The 12,702-nt window shown below is 38.5% G+C and overlaps 1 protein-coding gene across 2 annotated transcripts in view; it reads right to left on the reverse strand.

Annotated features, from left to right (window-relative positions):
* Positions 1 to 3,994: 3,994 nt before the first annotated feature.
* ndst3 (N-deacetylase/N-sulfotransferase (heparan glucosaminyl) 3) overlaps positions 3,995 to 12,702 on the reverse strand; it is a 41,291-nt gene continuing 32,583 nt past the window's right edge. Inside the window, exons 12-15 of one of the 2 annotated variants that reach the window (XM_046047995.1) lie at positions 10,412 to 10,521; positions 7,050 to 7,152; positions 6,077 to 6,187; positions 3,995 to 5,151 (exon numbers count right to left, since the gene is read on the reverse strand). In XM_046047995.1, coding sequence (XP_045903951.1) covers positions 5,122 to 5,151; positions 6,077 to 6,187; positions 7,050 to 7,152; positions 10,412 to 10,521 — 354 coding nt within the window. In that variant the 3' untranslated portion in view covers positions 3,995 to 5,121. Of the gene's footprint in view, positions 5,157 to 6,076; positions 6,188 to 7,049; positions 7,153 to 10,411; positions 10,522 to 12,702 lie in introns of both variants that reach the window. The other variant, XM_046047996.1, reaches the window with a different exon arrangement.

The raw sequence follows: 12,702 nt of genomic DNA on the forward strand, positions 1-12,702 counted from the left end.
ACACACACCCATGCCCAGCGTTACAGGAATGGAAGCCATTTTCTGAGCCGTCCTGATTTAAAAGGCAAACATGTCATGTTGACTAGACACACATTTGAGAACTGGGACCAACTGTTACAGTAAGAAGCTGCATGAAATCTTGGCAACATAAATAAAAAATATTCTTATATTTTTAGTAAAATATATTGTTTATTTTTGTATTTTCTTCGTATATCAATGCACTTCATTTGTTTTTTTCTACTTATAAGCCAGCTACTTCCACCACACAGTGTTCACAGTTTGTTTTCATATCTGACAGAATAGCACCATCTTGTGGTTAATCCCTCGCATTAGACTGTATAAAGGCAATTTAATTTGCAATTGTAGACAGTTCCTGCTAAAGTGAACTTTGTATCTCCAGATGTTTTCTGTTGTAGGATTTGTGTTTACTTACCTCCCACTTACATAGGAACCTTATTAAGATTATGACTACTGTGATCTAATTTATTATTTGCTGTCAAAAACATTTGAAAATCTAAATGCATTCACAACCATAAACCAAGACATTGCTTCAAATTATGTTGAAAGGCATCATAAAAAGAATGAAGCTGTTTCTGAAAGTGTTGACTATGATTTTAGATAAGCTTTTACTTGATTTTAATTCTGAATTAATGAGCAATTTATGAGTGGTGTTGTTAAAATTGAATTGCTATCATGTCTCACTGCCTGGACCTTTGCTCTTTCACCTTCATAGACTTTTGATGAAGCATAGTGAAGTTACACAAAATGGTTTAATCACAATTGAACTATGCGTGAAGCAGATGTGATGGTTGAAACCATAGTAGTTATGCAAAGATATTTTGCACATGCGTCAACACAGAGGCAGATTGCAGATGCAGATGCTAAATGTATTGCATAAACTCAAGAACTGCTCTCAGCTAGAGCACAGTTGTCCTAATTGTCTGAGAGCACCCTCCTGTGGTCACTATCACACATTACAAAAGATTTTTAAATGGTCAGTATTATGGAAAATCAGATATCATAACTTAGGTAGCTTCATGAATGACTTTATAAAACTTGAAAAACTTTTAAACAATTAGACATAGCAAATGATTACTAATTTACTAAGTGTTCTTTTTTTCTTCGGGAAATAAATAAATAAGTAAAACTAACATATAAATAAAATTTAAAAAAAACTAAAAAATGGATAAACAATTAATATCCAAATATCAATGCACATTTATGTTAACTAAATCTAAAGTTTGATTGAATTTCATAATGTTTATAACGTCAGTGTCCTTCATTTGCATTGTTCTTGTTGGTTTAGATGTTAAATATCTTTGTACACAATTTTGTAATGTCTAATGACAATTTTTCAAACCTCAGTGCTTCAGTTCTGTTTAAATTATTCAACTTACAAAAATCATAATCACAATATTAATCATAAACATAAATCAAATAAAATGACGAATAGAGGAACATATGTTTTTGTAGGTATAGGTAAGTGGTTGTTGCACTTTGTATTACACGTTCCGTCGTTCCCACAAATCTGAAATGTGAAGGTGCAGTTGGAACAAAAGAGGTCTTTCAGTTTTGTTTCTGACTGCAAACTGTCAAAGTGAGCACCACTATGTCAGACAATATGTAAGCACACACACCCATGCCCAGCGTTACAGGAATGGAAGCCATTTTCTGAGCCGTCCTGATTTAAAAGGCAAACATGTCATGTTGACTAGACACACATTTGAGAACTGGGACCAACTGTTACAGTAAGAAGCTGCATGAAATCTTGGCAACATAAATAAAAAATATTCTTAAATCTTCTTATATTTCCAGCACAATTTTGTAATGTCTAACAACAATTTTTCAAACCTCAGTGCTTCACTTCTGTTTAAATTATTCAACTTACAAAAATCATAATCACAATATTAATCATAAACATAAATCAAATAAAATGATGAACAGAGGAACCAGATAGCATTGCCCTTTTTTGTCTTTTACTTACTCTAGTCTTTGCTATTCCCTCTGAACCTCTAATGCACTAATGAGCTTTTATTAGATGTCACCAGAGGTGGTGCAGAACAGAAGGTCTCATTATACACAGATCCTCCTCATATCTGTTTCCATCCCTTAAACTCTGGCAACACTTGGGAAAACCAGTTGGGAAATATCTAAATAATGATTTCACCTGAATAAGAGTGATCTCATGCACATCAAATTGGCTGATAGAAACTCCCTTCTCTGCTGCTTTTGAAGGTTTATAGAATTGTGTTACCTTTAGACTGATTATATCTAGATCTGCAACTCTTGAGAGTATATCCTTTGTGTGGATCATGGCCCTATTTTAAACTTTAATCTTAAAAAAGTTGTTTGGGACAACAGAGATACATGCCTAATGAAAAAGGCGACACAAACATTAAAATCTTCTGGTGCATATTCCCCAATCACACACCTATTTTTTTTCGTCACAATGACGTAGTTAATAACCAGACAACTACACCGCTATACAATTTTACCGCTTTCTTTATGAACCCACCTGTTTAATCAATGCTGTAACAAACATTTCAACCATTCTATCAAATCCAAAAAAAGTACTTTTCAAATAAAGCAGACTAGAGACTTAATTAGCAGAACAGTAACCGATTTCCTGCTATCACCCACACCCCTGTGAACTCTACAGTAAATATTGAACCCTGTTGTAAATGAGCCATTAACTTTCTGGAATACCTGAAGTTATTTCATCCCTTTACAAAGTCCGTTCTAACTTAGCTCCTTACAAACACAATAGGCTACTGCGGGGATGGACCTACAGATAAAGAGAATATAGAAGAGCAATATTGTTGTTACACATTCATGCCAATAAAGCTAATTTGAATTGAATTGAGAATTTATTGGAAGCCATATTGTATATTTCAACAATATCTGCCAAGTTCTTTAAGTGTATAAAGGAGTTATACACTTCTTTAAGGAGTCATAAATGTCTGTTAAACATACTGTGTTCTATCTCTGACATTCACATGCTGTGCACTTCATTCCTGCCTTTACTGGTAATGGATGCTATATATGGATTTCTCATTCAGTACAGTCTTCCATTCTGATCTTCCAGACCTGCTTGGACAGTGGTGTTTAGACTCCCAAGGCATAAATCTCAAGGTGGTTTGTGACTTCATGGCTAAACATCGTATCCTTTTGCTTTGGTAATGTCGAAGCCCTCCATCACATTCAAGGTTTATTGCAAATGTTCAACCTTTTATGATCAGATAAAAATATAGCTCAACAGCAGATTGACAAATACAATCGCACCTAGCAACCCGCACTGCACTAAATCAAAACACTTACCCACATCCTCTTATACTGACTGATATGAATCTGATTACTGTGCAGTGCCTTAAGGGACAGGTTCACAAGTCTGTCTTAAAACAATAGTCTGACATACATATGTTCCTTTTTTGAGAATAAATGTAATTAGAAGTTTGAAGCTAATATGAGGCTTCAGCAGTCTGAGTTAGTCAAGTCAAGTGGTACCCTCTTTCAGTACAAAAATCCTAGTTTGTGTTTCCGTGGACGGTTTCTCTGTTGAGCTGGAAGACAGGTCTTTCCTTCAGCAATCCTTTAACATTAACACAATAGGTTGGTAGACATATTCTACTGTATTATTGTTTCTAAACTATGTCTGCATTGTGATCTAATGCGTCATGTGTGATGAGTAGTGACAAAAGCGACTCTCAGAAGATATAGCATGGAAAATCTGCATTCTCTAGACCGGCTGCACTGCACCAAGTTCTATGCTTCATTGGTAACATCTGTCATCATGCAGCCCAATTTCGGATGCAGTACCCGGCAGGCACAAACTGTCACCCATGTCATATTTACTTACCTTAGAGGAGAAACCGTCTATTGTAAAGCATTTAAGTCAAAGAGTATGTGACTTTACAAGTATGTGTGCAGGCATGTCCCTGAACAATAGGGTTCATCTGTGTTGCTTGATCATTAAAACAGCATCTTATGCAATAAGTCATATCCATTTCTTTTATTTTGGTTTCTGTGTTTGACATTTAGAGGGGTTTTTGCATTCAAATTGAAGCTCAACAACATAGGCCACTGGTTTTTAAAAGGAAAAAAAAGGAGGTTGAGACTTAAATGAGACACTGACAAAACAAAAATTGCCTGCGGTTACAGTAGCTACTTAAAGGGTCTTGGAATTAAGTGTCATATTCATTAGGCTGATTTTGGTCAGTTTTCTTCCAACAAACTTGGGCCTCCTCAGTCCTTAGCGCTGAAATCATCAGCACTCATGCTCTGCTAAATGGACAACGTTCTTCTGCATGGCTTGTCACAGGAAAATAACGAGCAGGCAATGCATCTTGCCTAAGTGACTCATTTCCAGGCCATACTTTCCAGTGAAAGCCTCAAATGACATCTCTAAGGGTGAACAAGGCTACCAGAAACTAGCTTCACTTTAAATAATTAACTCACAAAACAATGAGCACCTATAATGAAAAGTAACAGCCTGTCGATCACCCTGAGACTATCCCCTTGCTTATTCACTCTCATTGTGAGAAAAAAAGTAAAACAAAACCACATAGGTGCATTTTTTGTTTTGTTTTGTTTTTTGTCTTGGAAATACATGGAACAGAATTTAGTGCAAAGTTGTCTCTATGGGAACCACACACAGCTGACCAGCGCTGTTCTGGCATCATAAATCAAAGGTGAAAATAAAACAATAATAATAGCAATAATAGCAGTAATAACCATCAAAGCCACTGCAGGTCTGCACGAGAGTTCACCACAGCTCAGAACAGGGGTGGGGCATCAAAGACTTGCCAAATGCTCCAATTGTTCTCTTCATCATTCGTTTTTTCCTTTTAGTCCCACTTTCTTCAAAGCTGTGTCTGAGTCACCTGAAACTGTCATTCCTCCATCCATCCATGCGTCCGTCCATCCACCTGTCCTTTCAAAAGTTCAGTTTCAGCCCACCAAAATTTCTTTGCACGTTCATGACTTCTGCTCCCCTCAGCAGTGTCACAGCTCCTAGGTGAAACAAGGCACCTGGTCCTTGCATTCGCCTCACGGTTCACTAAAAGGCCACAGACCTGAAGGTCAGGTGCTTCTGGTGACTTCCTGGTTTTCTACCCCTTCACCTTAACCCTGGTTCAAGGATGCAAAGGTTATCTAACCTTCAGAAAGAGGTAAAGAGAAGGAGGGGATGGAGAGGGAAACACAGAGAAGAGGGGAAATAGAGGGGAAAAGTAATTTTAATAAATTTTCTTTTCTAAACAATTCAAATGTAAACTATGAAAGAAAGAAAGACGACATCCTGTGATTGATGTGAATACACTGAAAAACATAAGCAGACATGTCAAGTGATTCATAAACAGTGACAAACTGTGGCACAAACAAGCACACCAACAAGGTTGAACTCTGCAGAGATCAAGGTTTTGACTTTTTACATTCACTACTATTCATACTATGGCTTGGAATCGAACCAATTGTCAGACTTCAGATAGATGTCTAAATTCACACAAAGCTGTCTAGTTCTTGACTATCTTGAATAGGACCAAATGGCATCAGATTCTGGGGAAATTAAGAGCTTTTTCAAACTAAAAGAAATGGCTGACCAAAAAAAACGCATCAAACCGCTCAGCTCTGTTCTGTAGTTCACTCTAGCAGAAAATGTCTGGAACAATTCGACAGTGGGAAAAATTCAGTAAGAGTGCCACAATACAAAAATCTCCAGTAGCATAAAATCTCAACATAGTGTAGGCCTGTGGCAGAGCTGAGACGTGGTTTCTTAATGTGGCAGGGCTCAGAACTACTGCATTAAACTAATCTATGAGCAAAATTAAGACCGTCCTAACATTACAGACCAGTCTAAAATATCTTTGAGAAACCGGCCCCTGTCCAAATCACACTCACAGTCATGAAGCAGATCTGAAAGGTAAATGCTTAATAAATAATTAAATCAATCTTGTAAAGATTTAAGAACCATGTTATCAGGGACTTTAATAAAAGTTTTTTTCACTAACCACTGATGTAAATCCGTCATCTAATTTCTAAGCTGGTGAGAGGAGTTTCACAGGGTTTTAATGTTGCTGACCTTCTGCAGCTCCTCTCTTAGCCAGGAGGGAAGGGGCTGTCCGAGACGATGCAGCAGCTTTGACAGCTCCACGTTGTGTTCCCTGTAGTACCTGGAGAGATATGCATGTGCCTGAATGGTGGGGGTGGGGGTGGGGGTGGAAGAAAGAGGGAATGAAAAAATGGTTGGAAGAAAGGATATTTAGAGAAAATAAGGACAGCATGGGAGTAGGGGACACACTTGGTTTTGAGAGAGATTAATGATGTGCCACCATCTTTGGATTAGTTTATTTCTCTTCAATAGGACTTTAGTGCCACTAAGTGTCGAGTGGTAACAGAGCTAAGAAAAGAGAGAGGGAGAAAATTAGATGGAGGATGCATGAGATCCATTATTCGTCTCCCTCCTTGGTGCATCCCTACTCTCGCCCTCTCTTGTCTCTCCTTCCTGGTTCTCCCACCACCTCCTCCCTCCTCATTTGTCCTCTCCCTCTGTCCCCCTGGTCGAAACTCAAATACAGTTTAATTACAGGTGACACTGAGGTGCAGCCATTAGCCATGTGTGAGCATATGTGGGAAGACAAATTGGATATTTGTGTGTTTGTCTTCACGTGAGACCAAATGTGTGATTTGCTGTCTGCAGGTCTGGTCTCTCCTCTGAGGAATCAGTATCCAGGACAAAGATTTATGGATTGGAATTTCTCCTTACCTTTCTCCCTCCATCCTAATACCCCCCCATCCTCTCTCACGGGTGTTGTGTCACTATTGAGTCCTCATAATGAGGTTGTAACTTTTCTTGCTGGATCTGATTGGCTGACAGTTTCCACCCCATGGTTCAGTCCTGTGGGAAATTTTGCCACAGCGATGGAGGGCACTGTGGGCTGTCACCGGCAGTCTGGCTGCTGCTCATTCTGTTTTGTTTGTCTCTGTGTCCAACATTTCATTCATTTTATCTTCACTGAGCAGAAATCTATTGTAATTAAAATTCATAAGTTTACCTCAGGCTCCATAGGAGGGTACTTTCTCCCTTTGCTCTTTCCCAAACATTTTGTCTTTCCCCCTTCAAGAAGCTGGCACCAAAAACCCTTCTGAGGGTCAAACCTGATAGAAAAGAAACAGAGAGAGAGAGAGAGAGAGAGACAGAGAGAGAGAGAGACAGACAGAGAGACAGAGACAGAGATAGAGAGAGAGAGAGAGAGAGAGAGACATTCAACACATTCCAATAAATCTTATTTTAAATATAAAAACTGATGATTCTCATCCTGCCCACTCCCTTTGACTTTTTTTCATGTCCATGTGATGGATAGTGAAATTCACTCACATCCCAAAAATGTCAGCCTCTACTACCAGCGGATGAAAGCACATTTGTTATACATGCATTTAATTTTTCATTTATTCACTGCTTTCTATTGTCATTTAAGTGTGACAATACACTGATAAATATGACATATTCAGCATGTCCTCCTTGTTTTACCCAATTTGTTTCTTATCTTCAGTAAGTCTCTATCCAAGAACAGATTTTGTAAAAAGGGTGCTGTCTTATAATCAAGACTCACAGCAAAAAAAAAAAAACACAGTGGAAGATTAGCTGACCGCCATGGTTTACAGGTACATGACCAGGTAAGGACAGTGATCACAACTTCACTATTGGAAAGAGCAGACATCAGAAAAATTGGCTCCCAAGAGACACAATAACAGAGATGAGAGAGATAACATATAATCGGTGGGATATTTTAATAAAATTTGATGCCTCTATAACTTTCCCATATTGGCTCTATGAGCATCCTTTGTGAAGCCAAACTGCCTCTCTTATTAGCAAAGACTACTGCACCCCAGCAGCATGTCGTGTGACAACCTGTCACTGGAAAAGGAGATGGTGGGGGACTTTCAAATCCCTCTAGTAAATACATGTGCTTGTTGTCATGTGTATATAGAGTGTGCATGCATATAGATTTACGCATGTTCATTTATATGTGTATTTGTGTATACATTATGTATGGGTATGCTTGCACATAGACCGTTTTTTTGCATGCATATTTATCTACTGTATATATACGTAGATTTTTAAAGTAATTGTAATTGTGTACAAGTATGCACTTTTTTGCAGAACAGTCTCAGAAAGTGCGGCTAAAAAAAGAGAAAAAAAAAGAGGAAAAAAGAGGAAAAAAGACAAACATTATTGTTAACTGCTATTTGGCTGTCAGTGTATAAGGGCTAATGTGAATGTGATGTTATTGTTATATTACATATTGTTCTTTATCTGCATGCAACAGTGGGTGAATGAAAGAGAAGAGGAGTTAAGTGGTTCTCCCTCACTTTTCCTCAGACAGGACAGGAGGAAGAAAGGAGAGGGGGATTAAATAAATAGGCTGCAGTGTTGAGAAACTGTCAGACTGCTGCCATGTCAAAAGAATGAGAAGGAGAAAAGAAAGATTAGGCTTTTGTGTAAGGCGGTCTTCACCCAAAACAAACACACACACACACACACACACACACACACAACTTCCTTATTATTCTGTCAAAACGCATCTCTTTACAAATTATTTGTATGCAAGTGGGCTTCTGACTCAAGACAGAGGCACTGTCTGTCCCAATCTGAGCAACAAATTGTAGATGTCCATGTCTGGAGATTTGAGGGTTTGCAGGCAGATTGCATTCTGATGAGTGGTGCTCGAAAAATAAACACCACTCCTCCCAAAGCTACATGCAAAATCTCTAATGGAGAATGAGTTGAAACAAAGCACCAGGCCAAAGCTAACTCTCAAGATTTGTATTAAAAGTATTTTGTTCTTTAGGCATGCTAATGTTTCACATGTTAATATATGAATACTCTGTAATCTGTATAACTATTTTTGAGGTTTATTACCAACTATTGAATTTGCCTCAGCAGGTCAATTCAGTTGTTTTACAAATGGCTACATCAGAATATGTTATCGATCCGCGTGTAAAGTATAATTCATTTGCAGTTGTTAACATTGTATGATGAAAATGTCAGTTTAGGGGGTATTACCTAATTTCATTGTCAAGTGGCAGGAATATGAAAATAATGAATTTTTTTCAATATTAAGGCTAATACTTAATCCTTAAATTGACCTTTAAAAACGATGGCATTTTACTTTGAAGGTGAGCGATCTCTGTTTCCGGTTTTAGACTTGTTCAATTTTCATTCGCCAAGTTGAATAATGGAACAAGTCGATGCTTTGGTGCACTAAATTACATTGCATGTCTTCATTCAATGCGACAATAACACAGCATAGTGCTAACATAGTTGAGGCAGCATTGGCTCTGGAAAAATGAACTTGCATGGGTCAACATACATTTACATTAACGGAAGTAGGACCATTAAATTAGGTAACACCCACTAAACTGGCATTTTCAGCATACAATATTAACAACTACAGATGAGTTATGCTTCAGGCACGGACTGTTATTTCATTTTTTTTTTCTTTATGGTAAATTTGAGTATGTTAACATGATATTTGTGGCTGCAAGCATCATATATCAAAATATAACCACTTATTTCTCCCTTTTGCACATGCCCCTTTGATCTGCTGTGAAAGACGTGCGAAGAATGAAGAATGTTTAGTTCATAGAAGTTGCATTAGTTATTTATCTTGGTTACTGGCAATGGCATCTATACTGTTTTAGTTTTTTTGGATTGTGCAGTGCACTAACCTTTTGTACTTTTATTTATTCAGACAGCGGTAAGGCAGACAGGCAGGCAGTGTAAGTGAGACAGTCAGTGCTCAGTTGGGATTTGATCCCACGCCAGCGGCTCAGAGGGCTGAAACTTCACGACTGGACTGTTTTTTGGCAAGAGCATGGCATCACATTGCATTTATTATGCAATACAAATATTTATGAACTATGTATATATATCTATATATGTATGGAAGTGAGCCAGCTGTGTCTATTATTCCACTCATTGAGTTATCATCCCCTTCTTCATTGCTTGCTCATTGTTTTTCTCATTTTTGTCTTGTTGTATCCATTACGTGTTATCATTTCTTTATTTCCTTCAAATACTGACAACAGCCCAAATCTAAAACTGTGAAAAGGCTGTAATGGCTCAAAGCAAGTCGTGAACTGACCATCTGCTATTGGCTGATCTTTGGTGCCAGGAGATGTCACTGTCTGTTGTACTTTTCAGAGAATGACACCAGCTGGCACCCAATACCGGTGAAGAGGAGATGGTCGGTATGCTACCCTGCCATTCACCAGTAGATGGCAGGCTTCACGCAGATTTGGGTTTTGGAGTCTCTTCATAACTTGAATCATTTTGCACGCCAGGTGAAAAGTGCCCTTACCCCAGGACTTCAAGGATCGATGAGCCAAAACAGAGAAAGCAAGTGAGACTTACGTAAGAGCCTGGGAGTAGTTGAGGTGAGGAGTGACTCCCAGGAACTTCTGAACTTCATCCATCACTGCTGCAGGGTCAGTTCTCAGCTGATGGCCATCTATGATCATCAACTACACAAAGACATATTCATATTGTCACACTGGGAACTATTGACTTGCTAGTTAGTGGGTTACAACTCATTTAGATTTTGGGTAAAAGTAAAAGTGAGGTGGGAGATTCTTTAGTGCAACTTGATCCGCTTTAATGCAAAACAGAATCCTGACAGAAGATGTAATATATCACTTTACTCTTTTTCTTATTATGGTGTATTGCTACCAATTCCTGCACAATATATTTTAGTTAGTTCCCATCTAAATAGAAAAAGGACAACAGTGCAAAATACAGTACATAGTTACCAATTCTTCAATTATGTCTCTGATAAATAATAAAATAAACATCAGTAAATGCACTTAATCTGAAAAATAAACCTCTTCTTTCATTCTCTTTCTTCAAAAGTCATGAACAACATATCTCATCTTACAGAGTAAATGCAAGACTTTAACATTACATACTATATGTCAATATGTATGTACAGTATTTTTGGTATTACAGCACAAAAGAGTGCAATTATGGTTGTGCATACCTGGTTAGCAGGGTAGTAAGTGAGCCACCTCTCTAGGTGTGTGGAGTAAAGACCGGGGATGAGACAGCGGCTCTGCAGGGAGCGGAGCTCGGTTGGCGCTCCCGGTCTTGCACTGATGACATCATAGAAGGTGAACCGCAGGGCTGCATGGTCCTCATGAGCTCTTTGATGCTGGGAAGGGGCAGATACAGCAACAAAAGCTTCAAATAACTCATCTTTATTGCACAATTGGTCTCATTCGTCATCTTAAACGTCAAGTAATATATTTACAACTTTGCATGAGAGACATTTGTTATTATGGACAATGACATAAAATTTGAGTCGGCACGTTGTTGACATTCATGTCTCATTAATCAAACAGACTTAAGGCAGATTTCAGGATCTTGTGACATTTCCTGCATTGAGACGTTTGGATAAATCAGGCTCATTAACTCCTCACTCAGAGAGACAAAATCACAGTCAAAACACAATCTTGGATAAAGAACTCAATATCAATGCATAGATGAAGCATGTCATCTGATGAAGCAGGCAGCTGCAGAGGGTTCAAAATTATAGATGTGCAGTCATCTGATTCTGATTTTCTGTGAGATTGTGTACGCACCTGATACCAGCTGTAGGCCCTGTCAGAGGGGTTGATGAGCAGGGTGATGATCTTGGCCTTGGGCAGCAGGGCAGCAGCTCTTTGCGGGGACTCCTCTGAGGGGAAGTAGTTAGCGCTTTTCTCAAACAGGAAGTCCGTGCTAACATTAGAGGGCACAGGGAAAAACTCCATGTACCTGAGGCAACAGACACACAGGAAATTGAGAATAAATAAAAACACACATGCATGCACTCGTGACGCACATCTCATACATAAGCACCACAGCATTACTGCAAACTCAGTCACTCTGTACACTGGTAAATCTTTCAAAGTCAGAACCAAGTTCTGAAGTCACCGTGTTATGATCTTAATCGGTGCTTTGACAATGAGCTTAAAATGAACTTGATGATATAATTTGAACAGTGTTTCATGTTCATGAAGAATTTTCAGAGTTAAGTCTTTTGTAGATGACTTCGGAGACTGCACCAGCTGTGTCTCTGTCAGCTAAGTAACCCATTTATGGGTCAATTTAGGCAGCCATATGTCTGTTGGCTTATGTTTTCAGGCTTAAAAGATCATTTTGAAGACATTGTTGAACTGTTTAGAACTGCTTAATGTGTCATTGAAGTCAACAAGACACATTACAGTCAATAACAACTTTGCAAAGTGAAAGAAGGTTGTTTATAATCTTTCATTTCACCTTAGGTTATGGCTAATAAAAAAGGCACAGAGAGAGAATGAAATATAGGGATAGGCGTGTGTGTGTTCTCACCAGTCAATTCCTTTGTGGTAGTTATTGGTGTTGAAGAATTGCACCTCCTCATAAGTCTTTGGACTGGGGAAGTTACTGGAGATGGAGGGATGCATGAGGAGGAAGAGATACAGTGCTGTCGTCCCTGGAAGAAAGGGCATAATTCATAACTGGCTCGTTAATTCAGCTCAGAAGAGAGTATTGTGTGTATATGTGTGTGTGTGTGTGTGTGTGTGTGTGTGTGTATGTGCTCTTCTTATTCTGTCTTTGTGAGGACCAAGGTTTAGATCTTGAGATTGAGGACATGTCCTCACTTTTTCAAAGGAATGTTGTGTAGG

The sequence above is a fragment of the Micropterus dolomieu genome, linkage group LG04 (genome assembly GCF_021292245.1).
Source record: "Micropterus dolomieu isolate WLL.071019.BEF.003 ecotype Adirondacks linkage group LG04, ASM2129224v1, whole genome shotgun sequence".
NCBI classification, from domain to species: domain Eukaryota; kingdom Metazoa; phylum Chordata; class Actinopteri; order Centrarchiformes; family Centrarchidae; genus Micropterus; species Micropterus dolomieu.